At 37.6% G+C, this 22,246-nt stretch overlaps 1 protein-coding gene and 1 non-coding gene across 6 annotated transcripts in view; both read right to left on the reverse strand.

Moving 5' to 3' along the window:
* POLA1 (DNA polymerase alpha 1, catalytic subunit) overlaps positions 1-22,246 on the reverse strand; it is a 288,927-nt gene that overhangs the window by 225,672 nt on the left and 41,009 nt on the right. For all 5 annotated transcript variants that reach the window (XM_057718415.1, XM_057718416.1, XM_057718413.1 and 2 more), the window contains 8 exons: positions 21,759-21,875; positions 20,355-20,530; positions 18,217-18,346; positions 17,609-17,728; positions 16,439-16,538; positions 14,760-14,884; positions 9,605-9,754; positions 9,070-9,192 (listed from right to left, as the gene is read on the reverse strand). In XM_057718415.1, coding sequence (XP_057574398.1) covers positions 9,070-9,192; positions 9,605-9,754; positions 14,760-14,884; positions 16,439-16,538; positions 17,609-17,728; positions 18,217-18,346; positions 20,355-20,530; positions 21,759-21,875 — 1,041 coding nt within the window. The remainder of the gene's footprint in view (positions 1-9,069; positions 9,193-9,604; positions 9,755-14,759; positions 14,885-16,438; positions 16,539-17,608; positions 17,729-18,216; positions 18,347-20,354; positions 20,531-21,758; positions 21,876-22,246) is intronic.
* On the reverse strand, positions 15,388-15,515 carry LOC130842768 (small Cajal body-specific RNA 24). Its single transcript, XR_009050562.1, has one exon. It is a non-coding gene; the product is annotated as a small Cajal body-specific RNA 24 (non-coding RNA).

The following is a 22,246-nucleotide window of genomic DNA, read 5'->3' on the forward strand; positions in this document are numbered from 1 at the left end:
GAATGAGTATGGGGGTTAACAGAAAATCACTCATTGTGGTGAGGGGTGGGGAAGAAAGGAAGAGATTTCCAGGCCTCAGTTTCTGTGATTCGAGTCAGAGTAATGAAACGTGGTCTAAGGAGAGACCAATGGCACCCACACAAGGTTAGTCTGAAAGTATTTCTCTCCTCATCCTCAGCCACACTCCCAGTGGTTTCAGAAATTAAATGGGCAAAATGTCAAAGCAAAAATACCATCCCTGCCTTCTCAAATGAGAGTGGCCCAGCAAAAACATATAAAGTATCCATTTTCTGGTTCTGACTATCCAGGCCATTCTTACAAACTCAAATTAGGCTTAAATATCAAGATCCTGTATTAAAAAATACATTTCCTCCACATCCACCCATCCGTAACTACAGAAAGTACTAGGCCAGCTGTGATCTAGACTCTGTGATCCCAGAGTCACAGCAACCTAGCACCCACTGTGTGGGGCACGGGGCTGGGTGCTAGGAGGAACACCGAAATACAGACATAGTGATCCCTGACAAACCGAATGCAAGTAGAGCCTGGAGAATATAGAAACAATTTGAGGCTGCAGGCTTTCCTTTCCTTATCTTTTTTGGTCAATTAAGAGAAAAATTGTAAATATTCATACTAGTTTTTACAGACCCATTCCAAAATCTAGTTGTAAAACTTTCAACATGTGGGTTTTTAAAAGGCCCTAATTTAGATTGAGAATAAGGAAATTCCACCTTCTTTAACGAAATAAACCCCGGCACGCTGAAGATGAGGGAGGCCAGCCCACACAGCCCTAGGACCACCTGTCACTGCCGCTGACACCCAGGGGTACAATGTGTGAGGACGGATGCAAGATGCTCCTTTTTGACAAAGACTTGTTCACAGGCCCTGCCCGGTTCACAGGCAGGACCTGACCTTGTCTCCCTCTTCCCAGCAACCTCTAACATCGACTGCCTGTATCCTCCTAAACCAATACCGTACAACGTTCAAAACCCAAAGAGCACACAAAGGCATCTTGGAGGCGACAGGTTCCAACCGTTAAGAGAGAAGGATAAGGTTCTTCTGAATTTCTGTTTAAAAGTCTAAAGTTTTAGCTATTTTGAAAGAAATATTACGTGTTTTCAAGTACATAAATTCAAACTAGGCCTAAATGCAACCCACTTACTTGTCTCTAAAATGCAATACTGCATTCTTACAGCATAAATTATTGTATATACTGAAATATTTTTGTCATTGCATTTCTCTCAAATTACTGAATGTCTAATTTTTCATGATTTGAACTGGCCTTCCATGGGGTATTTCCAAGATGCTTCCTCTTCTTAACATTACTTTCACCAGTTTCAGAAAGGATACAGATAAACGGACAAGCAAATATAGATGTTAATTAGTAAAAGTTCATCAAATAATCTGCAGTTAAGATGCCACTTACGTGACGGAAAACAGGTGCTTCTACAAAAGTTAAAGGTATATAAAAAGAACCTCGGCTCTAAAATTACTATTAATTTGCACTATGAAGAATTTCAACTCATTCCATCTGAATTACCACCAATTCTGAATTAGTAGATGTGAAAGTAATAAAGTTGGATAGTATGAAGAACTGCAAAGAATCTAGAACCCAAACATCCCTGAAATACAACAATAAAAAGGGAACTAAGGGGATATGGGGATATATGTGTAAATACAGCCGATTCACTTTGTTGTACAGCGGAAACTGTACAGCATTGTAAAACAATTATACTCCAATAAAGATCTGAGCAAAAAAAGGGGGGAATTATAAGTTTCTCTGGCTTAGAATTTTATAATGTAAACAACTTCAAAAGTGGTAAGTAATCTATAATCACTGGAAAAGGATACTGCTTTTTTTAACGTAAAATATATTCTGCCAAAATATATTAAACCTTCATTTTCAGCCTTAAGAGAAATTATCTTCTTATATTTAAAAAAACTCAAAATGTTAGTAGGTCAGCTGAAGTTAAAAGTAGTCTTAATGGTGGCTATTAAAATTCTGGAGACAGAATTAGAACTCTTCCCTCCTACCACCCACACAGTTTCCATGGGTCTAGTCTGGCAAGAAAATTCTTCATACTGCCATGTTTTAGGTGACAAAAGCATACATTTTTAAGACTAAAGTGTCCCCTCAACCTACAGAAGAGGGCAGAAATGGAATATAAGCACCCGCAGTTCTTTAGCATTTTTGCATCATGGTGCCCTTTGAGTCTCTTAAATGCTATGTATCCTTTACCCAAAAAAAGTACACATATGCACAGACACATAAAATGTCACATACAACTTGAGAGGAATCACAGACATTCCCTTTGCTTCTATGAGAAGTTCTCATATGACAATATAAATAAGTAAAACTTCAAAACCTATGTTTTTTGAATGTCCAAAAGATTGTTTTCCTTCCTTCTTACTACTTTTAGTGTACTCTACTTTCACCTACTGTAACTGATGCTATTAGAAATGAGAGTGACTTGGGACTTCCCTGGTGGCGCAGTGGTTAAGAATCCGCCTGCCAATTTAGGGAACATGCGTTTGATGCCTGATCCGGGAAGATCCCAAATGCCACAGAACAACTAAGCCCACATGCCACAACTACTGAGCCCACACACCGCAACTACTAAAGCCCATGCTCCACAACAAGAGAAGCCACCGCAATGAGAAGCCCACACACCACAACAAAGAGTAGCCTCCACTTGCCACAGCTAGAGAAAGCCTGTGCGCAGCAATGAAGACCCAACATAGCCATGAATGAATAAGTAAATAAATAAATAAAAGAAATGACAGTGACTTTTCTATTATATGTGACTATAGACCAGAGGTCCACAAACTTTTTCTGTAAAGAGCCAGAACATACATATTTTAGGCTTTGCAGGTTATTCAGTCTCTCTGGCCACTAATCAACTCTGCCATTGTAACAGAACACAACTGCAGCCATAAGCAAGTGGGTGTGGCTGTGTCCCAATAAAATCTTATTTACACAAACAGACAGCAGACAGGAGTTAGCCCAGGAGTTATAGGCTGTCGACCCCTGGAATAGAAGAAAAGGTTCAATAACGCCACAGGAAGCAAAAAAACAAATACAGTTAGATCCCTAACCTATATGATACCTAAAAATAATTCCCCAAAGGATTTAAAACCTAAGTAAGAAAAGCCAAAGCTTGCAACTTTTAGAAGAAAATAAGAGAGCATGTCTATGTCACTGGAGGAAGGAAAGACTTCTTAAAGAAAAAATACAACACAGTGTACAAGGGGGAAAAAAATCAAATATTTGACAATAAATTTAAAAACTTCTGCATAAGGCCACAAATAAAGTTAAAGGATAAATCAAAGACTAAAAGGTAGTTGCAATAAAAATGGCCAAAAAAAACCCCACCAGCCTTTGAATACCTAAGAAGAAATACTAAGAGACATACAACCCAGTGAAATAGGACATATGTGCACATAGGCAAATCACACTGAAAAAAAGAAAACTGAAGAGTTAAAACACATAAAAGGATGCTCACCTTAACTAATACTTGGTGAAATGCAAATTAAAATCACAAGATACCACTTCACACTCATGAGAGTAGCAAAAATTTTGAATTCTGACAATAACAAGTGCTGACAAAGATGTGGAACACTAACAATTATGCAACAAGTATGTTTACAAGTATATAAGTCTAAAATCCCTCAATAGAAAAATAAACAAATTCAAAAAGGTAAAAATGTATATCAAAATTATTCCCAACTATTTTTAAATTAACCTCTGATTCTGTGACTGAGGGAGTCACATATCATAGTCCCATGGCCATAAATATGAATTGAGCTATCTGAAAGAATTAGCTTGCTATGATAAATTAAATGATTGCTCCTACCAATAAAATGCCATATATCATTTGTGGATGTGCAAACTCCACTCCTAGTAATACGCTAGAGAAACTCTCATACATGTGGCACTGTCTACTACAGCAACCTTTGCAATGGCAAAAAAAAAAAAAAAAAAGAAAATTAGGAAACCTAAAAACATGGACAATGGGAGAATAAAAAATATCCTGTGCTATATTTATTCACTGAAATATTACACAATAGGTAACATGAATAAATCAAGTCTAAAAATGTACCAATATGGACATACTTAAAAAGTGGTATATAGAGAAAGGATTTTCCCCTAATTTTTTTTGGCAAACTGCAAAAAATATGTATAGCATAACAGATAAATGGTAAAAACTTTTAAGGCACCACATGTATAGGTACACATATTTGTTGTAAAAGCAAAAAGTACAAAACAAAACCAACCCTGCAAGAGCAGTTACCTTGGAAGAAGAAAAGAAAGAAATGAGAAAGGGTGGGGAGGAAAGAGTCTTTAGTTGTCTCTACAATATTTTATTGCATTTAATTTTTTAAAACTAGGCTTTTTTAAGAAAAGATTAGAAAAGTGAAATTTTTGCTTATTTCCAGATAAAGCTAAAAGTCTCCTTTAGCACTTAATTATAAGATTCTGCATATTCATTCATTCTCTTTTGCCACTGACATTAACAAAGGCTCCAGCCCTCCATCCCAGGGCCATTGTGAAGGGCTCCTGACAGGTGCTAGCACATGGCCAAGAGACTCCCAGGAAGGCTTCCCCAGACTGCTATGTTTTCATGCAATGATTTGGACACATTTTCTAAATGCACAAATTTCAGCTCCAAACACAACTGAAAGCTAGGCAGTCTACAACTGGTTGGCAAGCAGGCTGGCAAAGACTCATTTTAGCCTACTGGGTGAGAAAATGAAAACACATGGGCTCTATACCCAAACATTAGAGCATACATTCACTTTAAAATCCGATCAGAAATCCAGACCAAAAATCATTTTCTCTAGGGCAGAGAAATAACAGAGTGCAGAAATAAAACAATACCAATGTCAATAAGTACTAATTATTCCATAAAGACAAATATTACCATTACACTAAGGATTATGCAATGAGTATGCTCATAAGTATAGAGTAAGTTTAAAATCCCTCAAAAAACCCCAACAAATTCAAAGAGGCAAAATTACATATCAAAATCATTTCAATTCTCTTTAGATTAGCCTGATACTGTGACCAAAGGAGTCATGAATTGTAGCCCCATGGCCAGAAGTGTGAATTTAGCTCTTTAATAGAAGAATTAGCTTGCTATGATACATTAAATGATCATGCTTATCAATAAAACTTATTATTCAAAGACCATCATTATTTTAAACACTAAATAGATTAGACTATTACAATCCTTTGGTCCTTTAACAGTTTCAAAATTAATAGAAGTCAAAAATTTGGACAGATTTGTGTCACTACTGGCCTTCACTACCGTTCACAGAATAAAACCCTTAATTGATTAATGATGTCAGGGTGTCTATCGCCATCTAGTGAACAATCACTTCAATTACTACACCAGTCACTCGACTATCCAGTCTGTTTTCTCTGTGCTCTAAAATATCTGTCCACTTAGTGCTATCAACTTACCCAGTATCTTTCTTATGTCTCTCTGCACATACATTGAGAACAAACACAAATCCAGATGGTATTTATGTAGATTCACTGTCTACTAAGTATCTGTCAACTAAGTTTCCATATTACTTCTCTGGAAATAGAGTTCATTATTTTTAAATAACTTGCACGCTATGAGGTCCCTCATACAATTCCTTAACCATTAACTAATTCTTCTACCACCGAGCAATTAAAAATCATAGAAGAGTTTAAGTGTGAAAGATCACACCTGGGAAAAGACAATATTGATGTCCATTTGACACAACTATTAGCATTTTTACTACAAACCTGTTTTTAAAAGTACCATTAGTAATTACTTTGAGTACTCTAGCAGCCATAATACATTTGATTACAGAAATTATCAGGTCACCAGAGCCAAACCTGCATGATTCCAACAAACTGAGCACACACAAAATAGACTTAAAAATAAAAGGGGGGGGGGGGGCTTAAGGCCTCCCCAGACTGTGTATTAATCCATATTCAAATGCAAAATTTTATAATCTTTTATAACCATGCTACCAGGTTTCCTTCTCATTAATTTCTGCTTGAACCTTAATCTAATTTATCCAACAAGGACTTTAAAAGCAATCAACTTCTAGGATTTTCAGTTTACTATATTACTTGGTCTACTCTATCTTAATACACAAAAGACAAGTTTGATAAGTTACAAAGATATTCCAAAATCTCAGCAAAGTGACTCTCATTTTACACTTCACTCCTCCTACCTCTTTAATAATCAAGAGATGCTTAAATTCACAGAGACCTAATGGTACATATGGAAAATGATAGTAAATCCAAAGACAGATTATCACATAAAATACTTCCATCCACCGGTGCTAATAATTATCACCAGTACATTACAATCATTTTTATTATAGGAAATAATCTCTGTACGTGCCTTTGAATCCTCTTCTAGAGTAAGATTTCCAGGAAGCAACTGTGTAATTATTATTTCTCATTAACCTCACATTACTTTAAAGGCCCATTTCCCACAGTTGTATTGTTTATTTGTGGGAAGGAGTGAAGGGGAAAGAGACAAGGGGAAAGTAGAAGCCAAGAATTTAAATCACATATGATTATGTCTAGATTTGTCTGAAATTCTTTGTTATTTAGTGGGGAGAGTAGGAGTTTTTAAAAAAATAATTTATCTATTAAGATTTGCTACTGTTATATTTTAAATAATAGAAAAATAAAAATTGAGTTTAACCTCCCTATTAAAAATCGAGCTAAACGAAAATATTGCCCTTACAGTACAATGGATTAGGGGAGTGGGGGAGATCACTGGACAAATTTGGGGCTTATCATTATCAACAGTGCCCTTTTAAGCTTGTGGATTTCTGAGCCAATGCAGAAAATGTAACGACAGGGATTTCCCAACAGCAAGAGGCACTCTCCAAGGGAGTAAATTGTCAACTATTGCCTCTCCTGAGAAACTTAAGAGTAACCTTGATCCAATCTCAATAGTCAACCCATGTATTATCACCCAGTTGGGGCATAGTGAGTGCATTTCCTAATACAAAAATAAGATGGTATTCTATCAGAAGCCACTGGATACATACACAGAAATAAAATTTAAATAATTTTAAAGTAAACCTAGCCTAAGAAACTGAAACCATCTTTCCCTCATTTCAATGAGCCCCTAAAACACCTACATCTTCTCAAGTAAAAAAAGGCCTGTGTCTTGAGATGAGTATGGAAAAACGTTCTTCTAGGAATAAGAGGCAGAATATAAAGCAGAAGCAGTCAGGAGAGCCGTCCTGAGATGCAGCAGACAACCCTCATGTAGCAAGAGCCTTACAATCAGGAAGATCTGGATTCCCATTCCAAACAGTCACTTGTTACACTGCACTTCTTTGAGTTTATTAGCTTCCTCATCTGTAAAATGGGAACTCTATTACCTCTATCAATTGATTCTTATGGGGTCTTAATAAAATAATGCATGTGAAAGCTTCTCACATAACGCTGGTGCCCAATACATGCCTTGCCCTTCCTCACTGTGCCCTCAGCTGAGTCTTTGAGACCGGGCTCCCAACAGAAGAGTAGCTCTCAACATCCTGTTTGTTTCATGCCAGCTAGATCTGCACTGTCCAATACAGCAGCGACTAACCACATGTGGATATTCGAGGTTAAATTTATTTTAACTGAAATTAAACTCAAAATCTACTTCCTCAGCTGGCTGACACCAGGCAGCTATCAAGTGCTCACTAGCCACTTGGGGCTAGGGGCTACTGCACTGGGTACTGCAGATGGAGACCATATTCGTCATCTCAGAGTGCTATTAGATGTCCTGGTCTAGACTCTAAGCAGGGGTTAGCAATTTTTTTTTTTTTTCTGAAAAGAGCCAGATAGTAAATAAGCTTTGCAGGTCATGCAAGTCTCCACCTTGACTATTCAGCTCTGCTGCTGTGCTGCAAAAGCAGCTATAGACAGTACTTCAACAAGTGAGTGTGGCTATGTGCCAATAAAACTTTATTTATAAAAATAGATGGCAGATTGGACTGGGAACATGGCCTATCGTGGGCCGACCTCTACTCTAGAGTATTGAGTCCAGGCCCCCAGCATAAGCATTCTGCCCATAACCACTACCTCCTTAAGACCGAGTAGTCTTAAGTCCACTGGCAGAAATCAATATTTTACCGGAGTTAAATGGAATTTAATACTTAACATAACTATTCTTTTACAAACTAAGGAAAACCCATGCACATGGTGCTAAAGCAGATGAAGCTTTTCATGTTTACAAAGGAACAGTACTTCAAATCTGTTTGGTATCTGGCCCATCTTTCTAAAACCAATTACTCTCAATCTAAAACTCCAGTCCCGATACATACCCGACATTGGGGACTTATACAACCAGCTGCCTACTTAACATGCCTACAGATCTATTACAAGCCTCAAAGGTAACACATCCAAAACAGAACTCTTAATCCTTCTCTTCCAGATTTCTCCTTCTTAATAAATGGTTCCACTAGGTAACCAACTAGAAAACAAAAACACAGGCACCCTCCTTGATTTCTTCCTTTCCCTCACACTCCAACCGAATATCTGCAAAAAAAAAACCAAAAACTAGCTCCCCTATGTCACTTAGGCCTCATTCATGTTACCTCCTAAAGAAGCCTTCCCTGACCAAGCTAAACTAGCCAGCCATCTTAATATTTTTTAGCCCACCATCCTATTTTAATTATCTGCACAGAATTACTTCCATCCTATTCTCATATTTTTTGTATTTGTTTATTCACTGAGAGTCTGTTTTACCAAATGACCCTCTCCTCACCCCCAAGCCCTTCTACACCCTCTGCCCTAGGTAGAATGTGAGCCTCACAATGCAGGAACTTTTTATGTCTTGCTTGACACTCTATCCCCAGTACCCAGAACAATCCCTAGCACATAGCAGATGCTCAATAAATATACACACACAAAATGGATGAATCCTTACTTAAAAGCCTATCTATCTCAACTATGTCCTAAAAAAGGGGTATTTGAAGCTGTAAAACTAGGTAACAAACTTTTTGGCTCTCCCACCCCGTAACATGTATAGTTAAAAACACTTTCATTTTTAGACATGGGAATGTTACACCATTTACCTCCCTTCCTTTGTATGTCACCAAAGCAGCCAGTGGTTTTGCGTAAAATCTGCTGTAGGAAAATCCCAGGCAGCCGTACATACTGTTTGCTGTGAGCTTCAAAGCCTTCTGTCGAATGTCATACTGCAGGCCACACAAGGAGAAAAGACAAACAACAACATTTGCAGATGCTTAAGCATGACGTTAGATGTTTTCTAGCTCACCAGTAAGAAGGGGCAACCCTCAATACCCCTGGAAAACAAGAACTCTTAACACAGTCAACCCATCCGCCCAGATCCATGATTCCCTGACCTCCTAGAAGCAAGAAAACAAACTCCAAAGCTCCCAGAAGTCAGAAGGATCTTGCTCAGATACAGCTTTGCAGATAGAGGTGCCTTGTGTTTTGAGGCATCTGGGGTTTTTGAATGGTTTCCTACACACCAACTTAAAATAAGCACATGCACTTGCCCACAGCATCATGTTGAAATCACTCCTAGATAATCAAATTTTCAAAGGTGAGACTGTCACTCAGAGGTTGCTGCATGGAAAGATATACCTGAAGAACAAGGTCTGAATTTAAATCTTGCTGTTTCATTAGTTGTTTCACTTGTCTTCTCCGCTCTACCAGTTTCCGGATCTCTCTGGGCAAAATGCCCATTTCCAAGCTGGGATCTGGCAGCTCGGGGATCTGTTCTTGTTCTCCATCCTGATGAACACACAATGAAAATTTCAGACAAACCAAACTTTCGTGAAATGAATTCCCAAAAGCATACCTTGTGGGAGCTTAACCCCATGATCATATCTTGCTATGCCACTTTCTCACCTAAGTAAAGGTCAACAATGCGTGGGTGGTAGAAGAAAGAGCTAAGAGGGCTACAGAACAAGTCAGTGCTGCCCTCTTTTCATCCAGTTCTCTCAGCCCTCATTCCCAGTACCTCCCCATCTAGTTACTGACAAATGTAGGTATCATTTAAAGAGATGAATTTTTACACATGTTCCTTTCCCCCTTCAATAAGACTAGGGAGCAACATGTCTGGGGAAATTGTTTTTAAAAATACTAGAGAGATCTGTAAAATTAAGAAAAAAAGCAGCTAAACTACTTTAAGTCCTATGTACTACCAAACAAAATGTTATAAAAAATTTTAAACTATGGGGAATCATAGCAATTACTGTAAATGTTTTAGACTGAAAAATAAAAATCTAAATACTCAATCAGCACATTTCTTTTAGGAATTTGGAGCCCATATTTAAATAGGCCATGACATTTCTAAGAATTAATACATACATATTCCTTACTATTTATGTGGTACCTTTTATCTATAAATTGCTTTGCAATCGGTAAAATAGCAACATTTTAAGAAAGCAACCAGCATGTAATATAATATAATATAAACTTATATTAAAGTTTATAGCAGGAAAAGGCAGGGAAAGCATTAGACCATTTTTCTCAAGGCTCATTAATTCTATTAACAGGCTGCCAAGAAAAGCTAGGGACATTTGCCCTTTCAAAAGTTGAAAATTAAAAATAAATCTCTTGGCTTAAAGCATGTCAAGTCAATGCCATTTGATAACCCAGTCTTTACAAAGTATCTGATTTTATAGAGATCAATAACTTCAAATGAGCAATCTTACGATAGTAACAGGGACCTATTGTTTTCCAATAGAGCAGATGATGATAGCAAACCTATTAAAGAGATCTTGGTACACATTCCAATTTATTTACAGCAACTATAGAGGTCCAATGAAAAGTAAACTGTAAGGATCTGGAGTGAGGAAATTTACAATCCACACCTGGCTCTACCAGTACTAGCTGTGTGGCACTAGCTGTTCTGAAGACCAAATGAGGTACTGCAGAGGAAAATGATACGGAACCCATAAATTGCTACGTGTATAGGATTTCTTAGATGACCTCTAAGGTCCCTTTCAACTCTGAAATGTCTTCGTATCCAGAATCCAAACTGGAAAGCTCAAATAAACAAAACGGTGGCGGGGGGTGGGGTGGCACTGGATAATGATAATTATGCTAATACTGACACAGCCCAAAGAATATCATTAACCGAATGTAGTCACGACCTTTTGGGGATGTCTACTCAATACCTACTCTGTAAAATTATCCTCTAGCCCCACAGAAAGACCCATCCTCAGCAGCTGTCTTTGTACCATGTGAACACACTCCTGTGGTCACAGCTGATGGACAGGTTTGTTCACCAACCTAGGCAAGCCTCTAAGATCCTCTCTTCTGGGAGTATGGAACTGGGGCTGAAAAACAGCCCCCAAGCGTGTGGTTGGAACCAAAAGACATGTAAATTCAGGAGCTAGAGAGCAAATAGACATTTTCTGCCCCGTGTACAAAGAAGCAGAGAAAAACAACGTACAGAGATAATATGTTAATTTACAACTTCTACTGCTGGAGAACGAAATCTAATCAAATTCCCTACTGACAGTCAATTGTATAAGCTTTATATATGAAGAACAACACACTAAGTTATTAAGCCCTACATTAAACTGTTGACTGAATGATCACTAATTTGATTAAAATCCATGTGAGATAATTCAAAAAGATCCTTTTGAAGAGGATGTTTAATGACTAGAATTGTTAAAAAATGCTTTCATGGCCAAAATTTAAAAGCCTGAAAATAGCAAGTGTTGGAGGAGAAGGGGAACAATTCACATATATGGCTGGTAACAGTGTAAAATGGTATAACCACTTAGGAAAACAATCTGACAGTTTCTCATCAAGTTAAACATATACTGCCCATGCAACCCAGCAAATTCACTCCCTAGGTATTTACCACCACCCCTCAAAGGAAAGCACACATTCACAGAAAGATCTGTACAAGAATGTTCACAGCGGCTTTATTAATAACAGCCCCAAACTGAAATCAATTCATATGTTCATCTCAGGGAAATAGGTAAGTGTGAAGTACTTCTCAAAAGTAAAAAATGAAACAACTACTAACAATGCAATAACATGGATGAATCTCAAAAACATTACATTGAACAAAAAAGCCAGATACAAAAGAGTACATACCGTATCACTCCATTAATATGAAGTTCTCAAACAGGCAAAATTAAGCTATAGTGATAGAAGTCAGATCAATGACTGGTTGCTGGGAGAGGGGATTGACTATAAAAAGGCAAATGTGACATATCACAACTTATGGGATGAAACTAAAGCACTGCTTATAGGGCAATTTACAGTTGGAAATATCTAAATTAAAAGAGAAGATCTCAAATCAATAACGTAATCTTCCACTGTAAGAAACTAGAAAAAGAAGGGCAAACCAAACCAAAGAAATCAGAAAGAAGGAAGTAATAAAGATTAGCACAGAAATAATGAAATAGAGAACCAAAAAAGCAATACAGAAAAATCAAGGAAACCAAAGTTGCTTCTTTGAAAAGATCAACAGGGGACTTCCCTGCAGGTCCAGTGGTTAAGACTCCGTGCTTCCACTACAGGGGGCACAGGTTTGATTCTTGGTGGAGGAACTAAGATCCCACATGCTGCGTGGCACAGCCAAAAAAGAACAATAAAATTCTGTTAGAACCCAGGGAACTGACCTAAAACACACACACACAAAACTTATGGGACTTCCCTGGCAGTCCAGTGGTTAACACTCCACGCTTAACACTGCAGGGGGTGCAGGTTTGATCCCTCTTTGGGGAACTAAGATCCCACATGCCACGCAGCACAGCCAGAAAATTTTTTAAAATTTTTTAAATTAAAAAAAAAAAAGATCAACAAAATTGATAAACTTTTAGCTATGCTGACAAAGAAAAAAAGATGACTCGAATTACTAAAATCAGGAACAAAAGGGGCGACCATCACTACTGACCTTAAAGAAATAACAGTGATTAAAAGAGAACACTATAAACAATTTTATGCCAACAAATTAGGTAACCTACAGAAAATGGACAAATTCCTAGAAAGATAGACACTACCAAAAGTGACCAAAGGAGAAATAGAAAATCTCAATGGACCCATAACAAGAGACTGAATTAGAAATCAAAAAAAGAAAAGTCTGAGACCAGATAATTTCACCGGCAAAAATTGAAGAATTAAAGTGAATCCCTCAGGAACTCGCCCAAAAAACAGAAGAGGAGGAAATAATTACCAACTTATTCTATGAGGTCAATATTATCCTAATACCAAAACCAGACAAAGACATAACAAGAAAAGGCAACTACACACCAATAGCCCTTATGAATATAGAAAAAAAAAAAAAAACTCTTCAACAAAATACTAGCACATCGAATCCAGCGATATACAAAAAGAATTATACACCAAGACCAAGTGGGATTTATCTCAGGAACACAAGTTGGTTCTACAATCAATACAACACACCATATTAAAAGAATAAAGAACAAAAACCATATACTAATGACCTCAATAGATGCAGAAAAAGTAGTTGACAAAACCCAACACTCTTTCATGATAAAAAAAAAAAACAACAAACACTCAACAAACTAGGGCTAGAATGGAACTGATAAAGGAAAACCCACAATTAACATCATATTTAATGGTGAAAGAGTAGATGCTTTCCCCTAATGTCAGGAACAAGACAAGGGTGTTTGTTCTTGCCACTTCTATTCAACTGTAATGTAGGTTCCAGCCAGGGCAGTTAAGCAAGAAAAAGAAATATAAGGCATCCAGATTGAAAAGAAATAAAACTATCTCTATTCACAGACATGATCCTGTATATAGAAAATCCTAAGGAATCCACAAACTATTACAACTAATAAATGAGTTCAGCAAAGTTGCAGGATACGAGATCAATATATAAAAATCAGTTATATTTCTATACACTAGCAATGAACAATCCAAAAATGAAATTAAGAAAACAATTCCATTTACAACAGCACCAAAAAGAATGAAATATTTAGGAATGAATTTAATAAAAGAAATGGAAGACTTGTACATTTAAAACTAGAAAACATCTTTGAAAGACTTAAAGACCTAAATAAATGGAAAGACAATTTTCATGGATTGGAAGACTTAACATTGTTAAGACGGCAATATTCCCCAAACTAGTCTACAGATTCAGTACAACCCCCATCAAAATCCCAGCAGGCATTTTTGCCTAAATTGACAAGATGATTCCAAAATAAACACAATGTGACATATATCCCTACAACAGAATATTCAGCAATAAAAAGGAATGAAGTACAAATACATTCTACAATATGAATGAATCTTGAAAACAGTATGCTAGGTGAAATAAGCCAGACACAAAAGGTCACATATGATTCCATTTACATGAAATGTACAAAAATACACAAATCTACAGAGGCAGAAAGATTAGTGGTTGCCTAAATCTGGAAGGGATGAAGGGATTGAGGGAGGCTACAGCTAAAAGGGAGAGGGTGTCTTTGGGGAATAATGAAAATGTCCTAAAATGGACTGTGGTGAAGTTTGCAAACTCCGCAAATAAACTAACAGCCATTAAACTGCACACTTTAGAATGCCTGAATTGCAAAGTATGTGAGTTACATTTCAATAAAGCTGTTAGATAAAAGACACAGAACCAGTCTGAGTCTCCTTCAACCCAACCCCATCCCTTTTTTGACCACTAAGAAAGGATATAATGTAACCTTTTAAGAGGAAAAGCTAGAACACTGAGCCCTTTGGTTATCTTCCTTCTTTAGGCACTACTTTTAATCTCAATTTCAAGAGTTCCCAGTATTCCAAGAGTTCCCAGTTGAATACAAACCTCTGAAACTTTCTGTGTCTCTGAAGCAACTCTTTGCACTGTTGTAAAACAAATGTTGAATTCCTGAATGATGGAAGGATACAAACTGTTGAAGTCCAGAAGCAAAATGAACTTATCATAAAAACCTGCAAGAAAAAAGCCCCATGTTACAAAGTCTTTTAAAAAAAAAGTAGATTTGGCAAAATGCCATATTAGAAGTACTATATTATGAAAGGACACACTATCCAGAGCTGTGAGGTAGACAAAAGGAAAAAAGGAGTCAACTACCACTGTGTAAAAATGACTTGGATTAGAGTGAAAAGTCAGGTCACAAAAGAAAAGAAGAGATCCTGTCTCGCCTTGAAATCCCAAGATTTCCCAAAGTATGCCATTATGATGGGCCAACACCTTCCCATATCAGTTACTTTAGATAGGTGCCATATGTAAACAAAAAATGATGTTAAATTCTCCTTCAAAGAAACCATTCCTTCCCACCTGCCCTCCCTACCCTCGTTCCCCAAGTGTTTAGTGATCTATACCAGCGAGTAGTTATACATTTTTTTTTTTACAATCACATCTTTGGAGAATAAAACAGGCAGCTCATTTACCTGTACACAAACTGCTAAGATCAGACAAGAGATATATACATAAATGTCAGTAGTGGAACGATCCACCCTTTCTACTTGCAAAGGGTGAACAGAAAGCTACTATATTTCTCTAGGACATGTACAAAGAGTTATCTTCACCTTGAGAAGAAACAATAAAAATAAATGTCCACAATTAAGACAATAATAATAGCAAGCATATATTGATAGCTTACTCTGTGTCTGATACTATCATTCCTTAAATCCCTGTGTGCCATTTTAAAGAAGAGGAAACTGAGGCTTACAGAGGCTAAAACAGGCAGCCCAAGAGCACACAGCCAGAATTCAAGGCCAGATCTAACAGCAAAGAACTGATCTGTCTCATAAGATCACTTTTGTCAAAAATGTCTCCTACTGAGAGTTCAAGTTACTTGATAAAATTCACATTAATTCCTGCACAAAAAGTGAATACAGTTAATAACACTACTCAACTACACTTAAAAGTGGTTTAAAAATTTTTTTTAATCTTTTCTAGTTCTGTGTACCACAAAACATCTTCTTTGCCATTCATGACAACAGGAAAAAGTTATTCCCTTGTTAAAGTTCAATTTGGTAGTTACTGCCTGTACTTTAACTCTGCTCTCCAACTAAACTGGCCCCGGCACCTGGGCAGAGGCAGAGCCCAAGAGTAGATGGGAGGAGACAAAGGCGCTCCTACCACAGGACAAATAGCTATATACTGGACCAGGGGTTGGCAAAACAGACCAAATCCAACCTATCCCCTTTTTGTACCACTCATGAGGCTAAGAATAGTTTTTATATCTTTAAATGGTCGAAAAAAATTTACAAAGGCTACTTCAATGATATGTGAAAAGTATACAAAATTTAAATTTCAATGTCCATAAATAAAAATTTCTTGGAATACAGCTAAAAAAAAAAAGATTCACATTAATTCCATGTTAGACAACTGGCAAACAAGATTTTCACATGAATGTAAGAAAATAAGATCATTATGAAACCTATTCACTAAGCTATAAGACAACTCAGGTCTTCCAGTTTCTCAAGCCTGGCTCTGCATTAAGTTCCTTAACGTCACGGGCAAACCAATCTGCTTACCAACTTTGGGGTCCAATACCAAGCCTCCAGAATAAGCTGCTTTCTTACGTCCCTTTTTGTATTTACTGGTATCTCCATCGACATCTTCATCTTCATCCCCCTAATATCAAATGGAAAGATAACTTCACCAGCCAGCAACTAGTGGACCAACTCACAAGGTTTATGATTCCCCCCTCTCCAACTGCAGTACACAGTTCTATCAAACACTCTTTACTTTTAGTTAGGGGTCCTACCTCTGAGGAAAGACGGTTATTGTAATATGTTCATGAATCCAAATGAATGCCAAGCATGGTAGTTACTGAAACAAATACTGTATCTGAGTTGATAAATACATAAATTCTACTTTAAAATGTTTCTGAATTCACAGAACTTCACATTTTTAAATGGACACTAAAAATTCAACTATTCATATTATGTAAAATTGGAGGTTCTAAGAGTCCTCTTGAATTCATTACTCTAACATTCATGATGTAAAAACCCCAAATATTTTATATAGATATTATCATTATTCTCATTACTAATATGGACATCTTAAAATAAGTGCATCTACTTCTTTCCCCAAGTAGCTTATTAACAGCCAACATTCAATACCTCAGCAGAGTCGAACTCCTCTAATACTTCCTTTACTAATTTTGATAATGTGCATAAAACAAGCAAATATAAGAATGAGTCACTTTAACATTAACCCCCCATTCTGAATCAATTACTATCAATGCTGATAAAACAGTAGCTAAGCTAAGTTTTACTTCCAATGTGATGGAGGCCACTTTAGAAACCTGACTGTAGTGACCTTAATCCTACTAGAATATAAAAATGCAGCAAACCAACACAAAAATAAAGGCTTATGAAGGTTCAAGGAAATAAAAGGTTCAACTGGCATCTAACTGTGGGTAGGGCTCATGTGGCAAAACACTTCCCATATACGGTCACCCATCAGAGAGGCCTAATGCCTCCCTCAAAGAATTTCATATTTCACAAATAATTTTTATCTGTACAGAGAAAAGTAAATGACCACACAAAAACAACCGAACAAACATGACACAGTTGCTACAGTATACACAGAATTAATTATTTGCGGAGCAGATGTTATCATAGTTTAAAAAAAAAGCTATCTAGGTAATAAAAGCGGGGGATTAGAAAAAGCAACACATGATACAATTTTGGACCCACCAGTTTTTGCTGAGGCTTTCTGAAAATCTGCTTGTCAGGCACAATGTAGTTGTTTTCATAAAACGCATGAAGCAACAAGAACTCATTACGCTCGGATCGTCCACCCATCAGCGTCCTAGACTATTAAATAGAATTTTTTTAAAATTTGAGCTCAAACCCACAATAAATAAAAGCAACTTTGAATTGGTAGATTTAATCACAGCACCTCCTTTAAAAACACTCATCATAACAAGGGCTGTTTTAAAAAAAAAGGTACTAAATTATTTCTAGAGGTTTCTTTAAGCATTATGGTTAAAAGGAGACAAAGAGAGCTTAAAATACTGACAACTTGGGCTATTTCTTTACTCCCAAATGGACCATTCCACAAATCAGGCACATCCAGATGTCAGAGATGATCCTTATGTTCGCCCAAATTTCAACATACTGCACCTGGCTTTCCTCCCCTTCTCCCAAGCAGTTCTTCATTTTACAAAAGAAGCCCAGCTTTCAGAATACAAGTTACTCATTTTATAAGCATGCATTTAGACTCATTATCATATAACAACTACCCCAAGAAAACACTGGATCCAACAGGAAATGCTTTTTCCCCCTTTCTAAGTTAAATTTACCATAATGTTCCCAGCGATGTTAGTGATCTGCAATGCTAATGGAAGAACATTTAGCTCACACATGATCTGCAAAATGAACCTGGCATCTTTCCAGGTGTGCTCCAACAGGTCCAACAGATGAGAAGAGTCACTGTTCAGAAAAGTGAGAATGAAACCGAATCAAGTGATTAAACAATGATTATAATCAGAACTTCATAAAATATTACAAAAAATCTTTGGTGTAAGTAACAGAGCTTCGGCACCTCAGCTTTGGAAACAATTTAAAAGAAGGTCAGTACGAAATTAGGAATTCATTCAAACCACTGATCCCAAGGACCCTCTCTAAAACACAAAAAAATCTCACAAAGATAAAGTGAAGTTATGTGCTAACTACAATCCAAAAACTCCCTAAATCCTTTCATTCATTCCATCCATTAAATATGTATTACATACTCACTCTGTGCCAGGCCTTGTTCTAGAGGCTGGCTGTGACCAAAACAGACAAAACTCCTGTCCTCATGGGGGAGAATGAATATAAATTAAAAATTTAATATGTGATTTGTTATATAATGCTAATCATTAAGAAGAAAAATTAAGAAGTAAATGGAATACTGTCAGGAGCAGAGACAACTTTTAGTTAGGGAACTGAGGAAGAGTTCACTGAGAATAAAGACCTGCAAGAGGTGAGAGGGCAACCCTTGTGGATGGTTATCTGACGGAAGAACATTCCAGGCAGACAGAACAGCACATTCAAAGGCCCTGAGCTGAGCATAAATCTGGCAGTTCCAGCACCAGGAAGGAGACCAATGGCTCCAACAGAATGTCGGCAAACAGTAGACGATAAGGACAAAGTTAATGGCAGAGAGACCCACTGTGTAAGATCATGTAAATCAAAATAAGTACTTTGGTTTTTACTCTAAATGAAAGAGAACGTCACTGGGAGATTGTAAGCAGAGTGCCATATCTAACTTTAGCATGGTAACTCTGGTTCCTGGATTGAGAACAGACAGCAAGGAGTCAAGGGCAAAAGCAAGGAGACCAGTGAGGAGGCTAACATAAGCCCCAGTGACACAGGAGAAAGAGGATGGTGGCTTGGACCAGGGTGGGTCCAATGGAGGGGAAAAGAAGTGGTCAGATAGGGCCATATTTTGAAGATAGAGCTGACAGGATTTCCCGATGCATGGAACATAAGATGTCAGAGAGACGAATCATAGATGCCTCAGAGGTCCTGGGCTGAGAATGACTTTGGAGGTTTCCAGCAATATTGGAAAAATAAGTGGAACGTAGCGGAGAGGTCTAAGCTGAAGATATGCAGGCAGGAGGCAGCAGCATCCACACAGTATTGAAATTCCCGCGACACGATGAGATCACCCAGGGAGGGAGTGCAGTCAGAAAGAGAAGCAGTCTGAGGACTCAGGAGGAACAGGCAGAAAAGAATGAGAAGTGGTCAGAAAGGGAGGAAAAATCTTATTTAAGAAATAACCAAGCACACAGTTTCCATTACGCAAAATGAATAAGTTCCAGAAATCTAATATACAGCAACGTGGCTACAGTTTGTGTTGTATACTTGAAATTTCCTAACAGGGGTAAAATCTTAAGTATCCTCACCACAAAAACAAAACAAAACAATCAAAACAAAACAAAACAAAAAAAAGTGATCATGTGAGGAAATGAATATGTTAATTAGCTTGATTGTGATGATTATTTGACAACACACATCAAACATCAAGTTGTATACCTTAAATAAAATACAATTTTCATTCGTCAATCTGACCTCAACGAGGCTGGAAAAAAGAAATAATCAGCAGTATCTCCAGATAATTGAACGACTTCTCAGATTTTATATTTTCAAAATATTTGCATTAATTTCGGAATTAATGAATTAAGGGTGGAAACCTAAATATCACATCAATTTCCAAACTGCTCTCAGGAAGCACCAGGATGGTGTTAAATGAGGGAGATATTATGATAAAATTAGAATAATTCAAAAGGCAAAATAATTCAAATTACTAAAGTAATGGAGATGGTGACACTGACATGAAGACAACTTTCCTCTCCATAACACCACAGGCTCCTGTCCCTCCAGCCGAAGGATGACTTTGGTGTCTTGCTGTTGCTAATTTCAAGAAAGACAAATTCTGAAGCATCCAGGATCATACCTGTACATATTTCGTAAATTTTCCATTGGGATTACAACCCTTTCAGTTTTCAGAATCTGTTGAACAAGCTCAGACAAATGGTAGCTTTTACAACGAATCAATTCCTTTGCCGAAATTTCCACATCACAAATCATTCGGCCACAGGTGGCATTTCTTTCACCAAATCCACTCCTGCCCTACAAGGAGAGGACAAAAAGCAAATCCCATGGAAGAGCAGACACTGAGAACATTTCGCTCTAACCTGCTTTGAGGCTAGCCCTAAAATTACAATGATGAACTCTCACTATGCCATTCATGCATGCATTCAGCCATCAATCAAATATTTCTGAACACTGACTACGTGTCTGGCACTGTTCCAGGCACTCAGAATATAGGGATATGGCGATAAGCAAAACAGAAAAGATTCCTGATCTCGTTTGAAATATACACTTAAAAAAAGAAAGTATATAGTTTTAGGAGGTCCCAAGTACATGGAAAAGAGAAAACAGAACAGGGTGAGGGGAACAATGAATTTGGGGGGACTACATCTTAAATAGGGTGGTCAGCGTAGACCTCGCTGAGATGTCATATAAAGAACCTTGAAGCGGGTAAGAAGTTAGCAAAGCAAGTGTTTGGATGAAGTGTTAATAACGACTCTCTTGCCTTAAAGATATGAACAGGAAAAGAAGCAAGAGCATTGGCCCCCAACTCCAATCTGCAGCAGCAGAATCCTCTGGAGAGCATTATAAAAGGTACAGATTCCCAAGTTTTCTGATGAGGCAGCATGCCATTTTACTGGTAAGCTTTAAGTAAAAGAAGATTTTAAGCACTGAGTGGTGTCAATTTAGGAAATGAAGGCGCTTCATCCAAAAACCACTGCAACCTCCCTTCAGTGAAGCAAGCAGGCAGAATGAAAAGTGACAAGCTTTGCAAGAGTCAGACGGGGCCTGGGTTCAAAATGTTAGTTCTTCCCCTTACTAGCTCTAAGATCTTGAACAAGTTCCGCCACCCCTGTGAGAATGTGCAATAAACCTGGAGTTGCTGAGAGAGAGAGCCAACACAGGAGCCACGTAGCCCATTGCCTTCTTACACGCTCAGCGTCTGCTCCAACCCCCTCCCCGCCCACCCCGCATCTTCCTTCCCATCTCCCTCCTGAAGGAGAACCTGCAACTCTGCTCTTAGGGATGCCCAAGCGGAGCTAACAAACATGTGCTGTCTCTAGATTCTAAGAGCTGATTTTTAAAACTACCAGTGGTCTTTACCAATAAAATGCTGAATTCAAAGGAAAAGGTGTTTAGTGCCAAAGTTAAAATGTCCTATCATAAGGCAACCGATTTCTAGTCAAAGACGCACAGGGTGCTCCCTGGTAGCTATTCCATATAAAGAAGCCACATAGAGAAGTAAGATTTTGAAAATTATTATTACCCCAAGCTTTGGCATGTTGGATCGCTTCAGCCGACCAATCTTGGACCAGTAAGGAACTTTGCACACGTTAATTCTCTGAAGTAGCACTTCCAGTTCAAAACCATAAATATTATGACCCTAGTCAGAAAAAGAAGGCAGCCAATAACATTACAAGAAACGCAAATTAGAGGATTTATTTTCATATGCATAGAATTTCTTTGCCCTTTCTTTTTCTGGTATCTAATTGAAGGCATCATGAGCTTACCTCCGATTGGGGTCCTTTCTTCTTCAGGAATTTATTCAGCAGCAGCATTCATTAGTCTTGACATTAACAAGGCTGCTAAGCAGATTGCTGGAATAAACTTTATTTTATCCTAATTGATGCAAGGTTCATATGTCTTTTAATTTGCAGCTCATGCCTCACAGTCTCACAGGCAAATGCAAACTTTAATGTCCCATACTTTTTAGGTGATTAGTAAAAGCTGTATTCAAATAATTTCATTTTACTT

Source organism: Hippopotamus amphibius, chromosome X (assembly GCF_030028045.1).
Source record: "Hippopotamus amphibius kiboko isolate mHipAmp2 chromosome X, mHipAmp2.hap2, whole genome shotgun sequence".
Lineage (NCBI taxonomy): Eukaryota > Metazoa > Chordata > Mammalia > Artiodactyla > Hippopotamidae > Hippopotamus > Hippopotamus amphibius.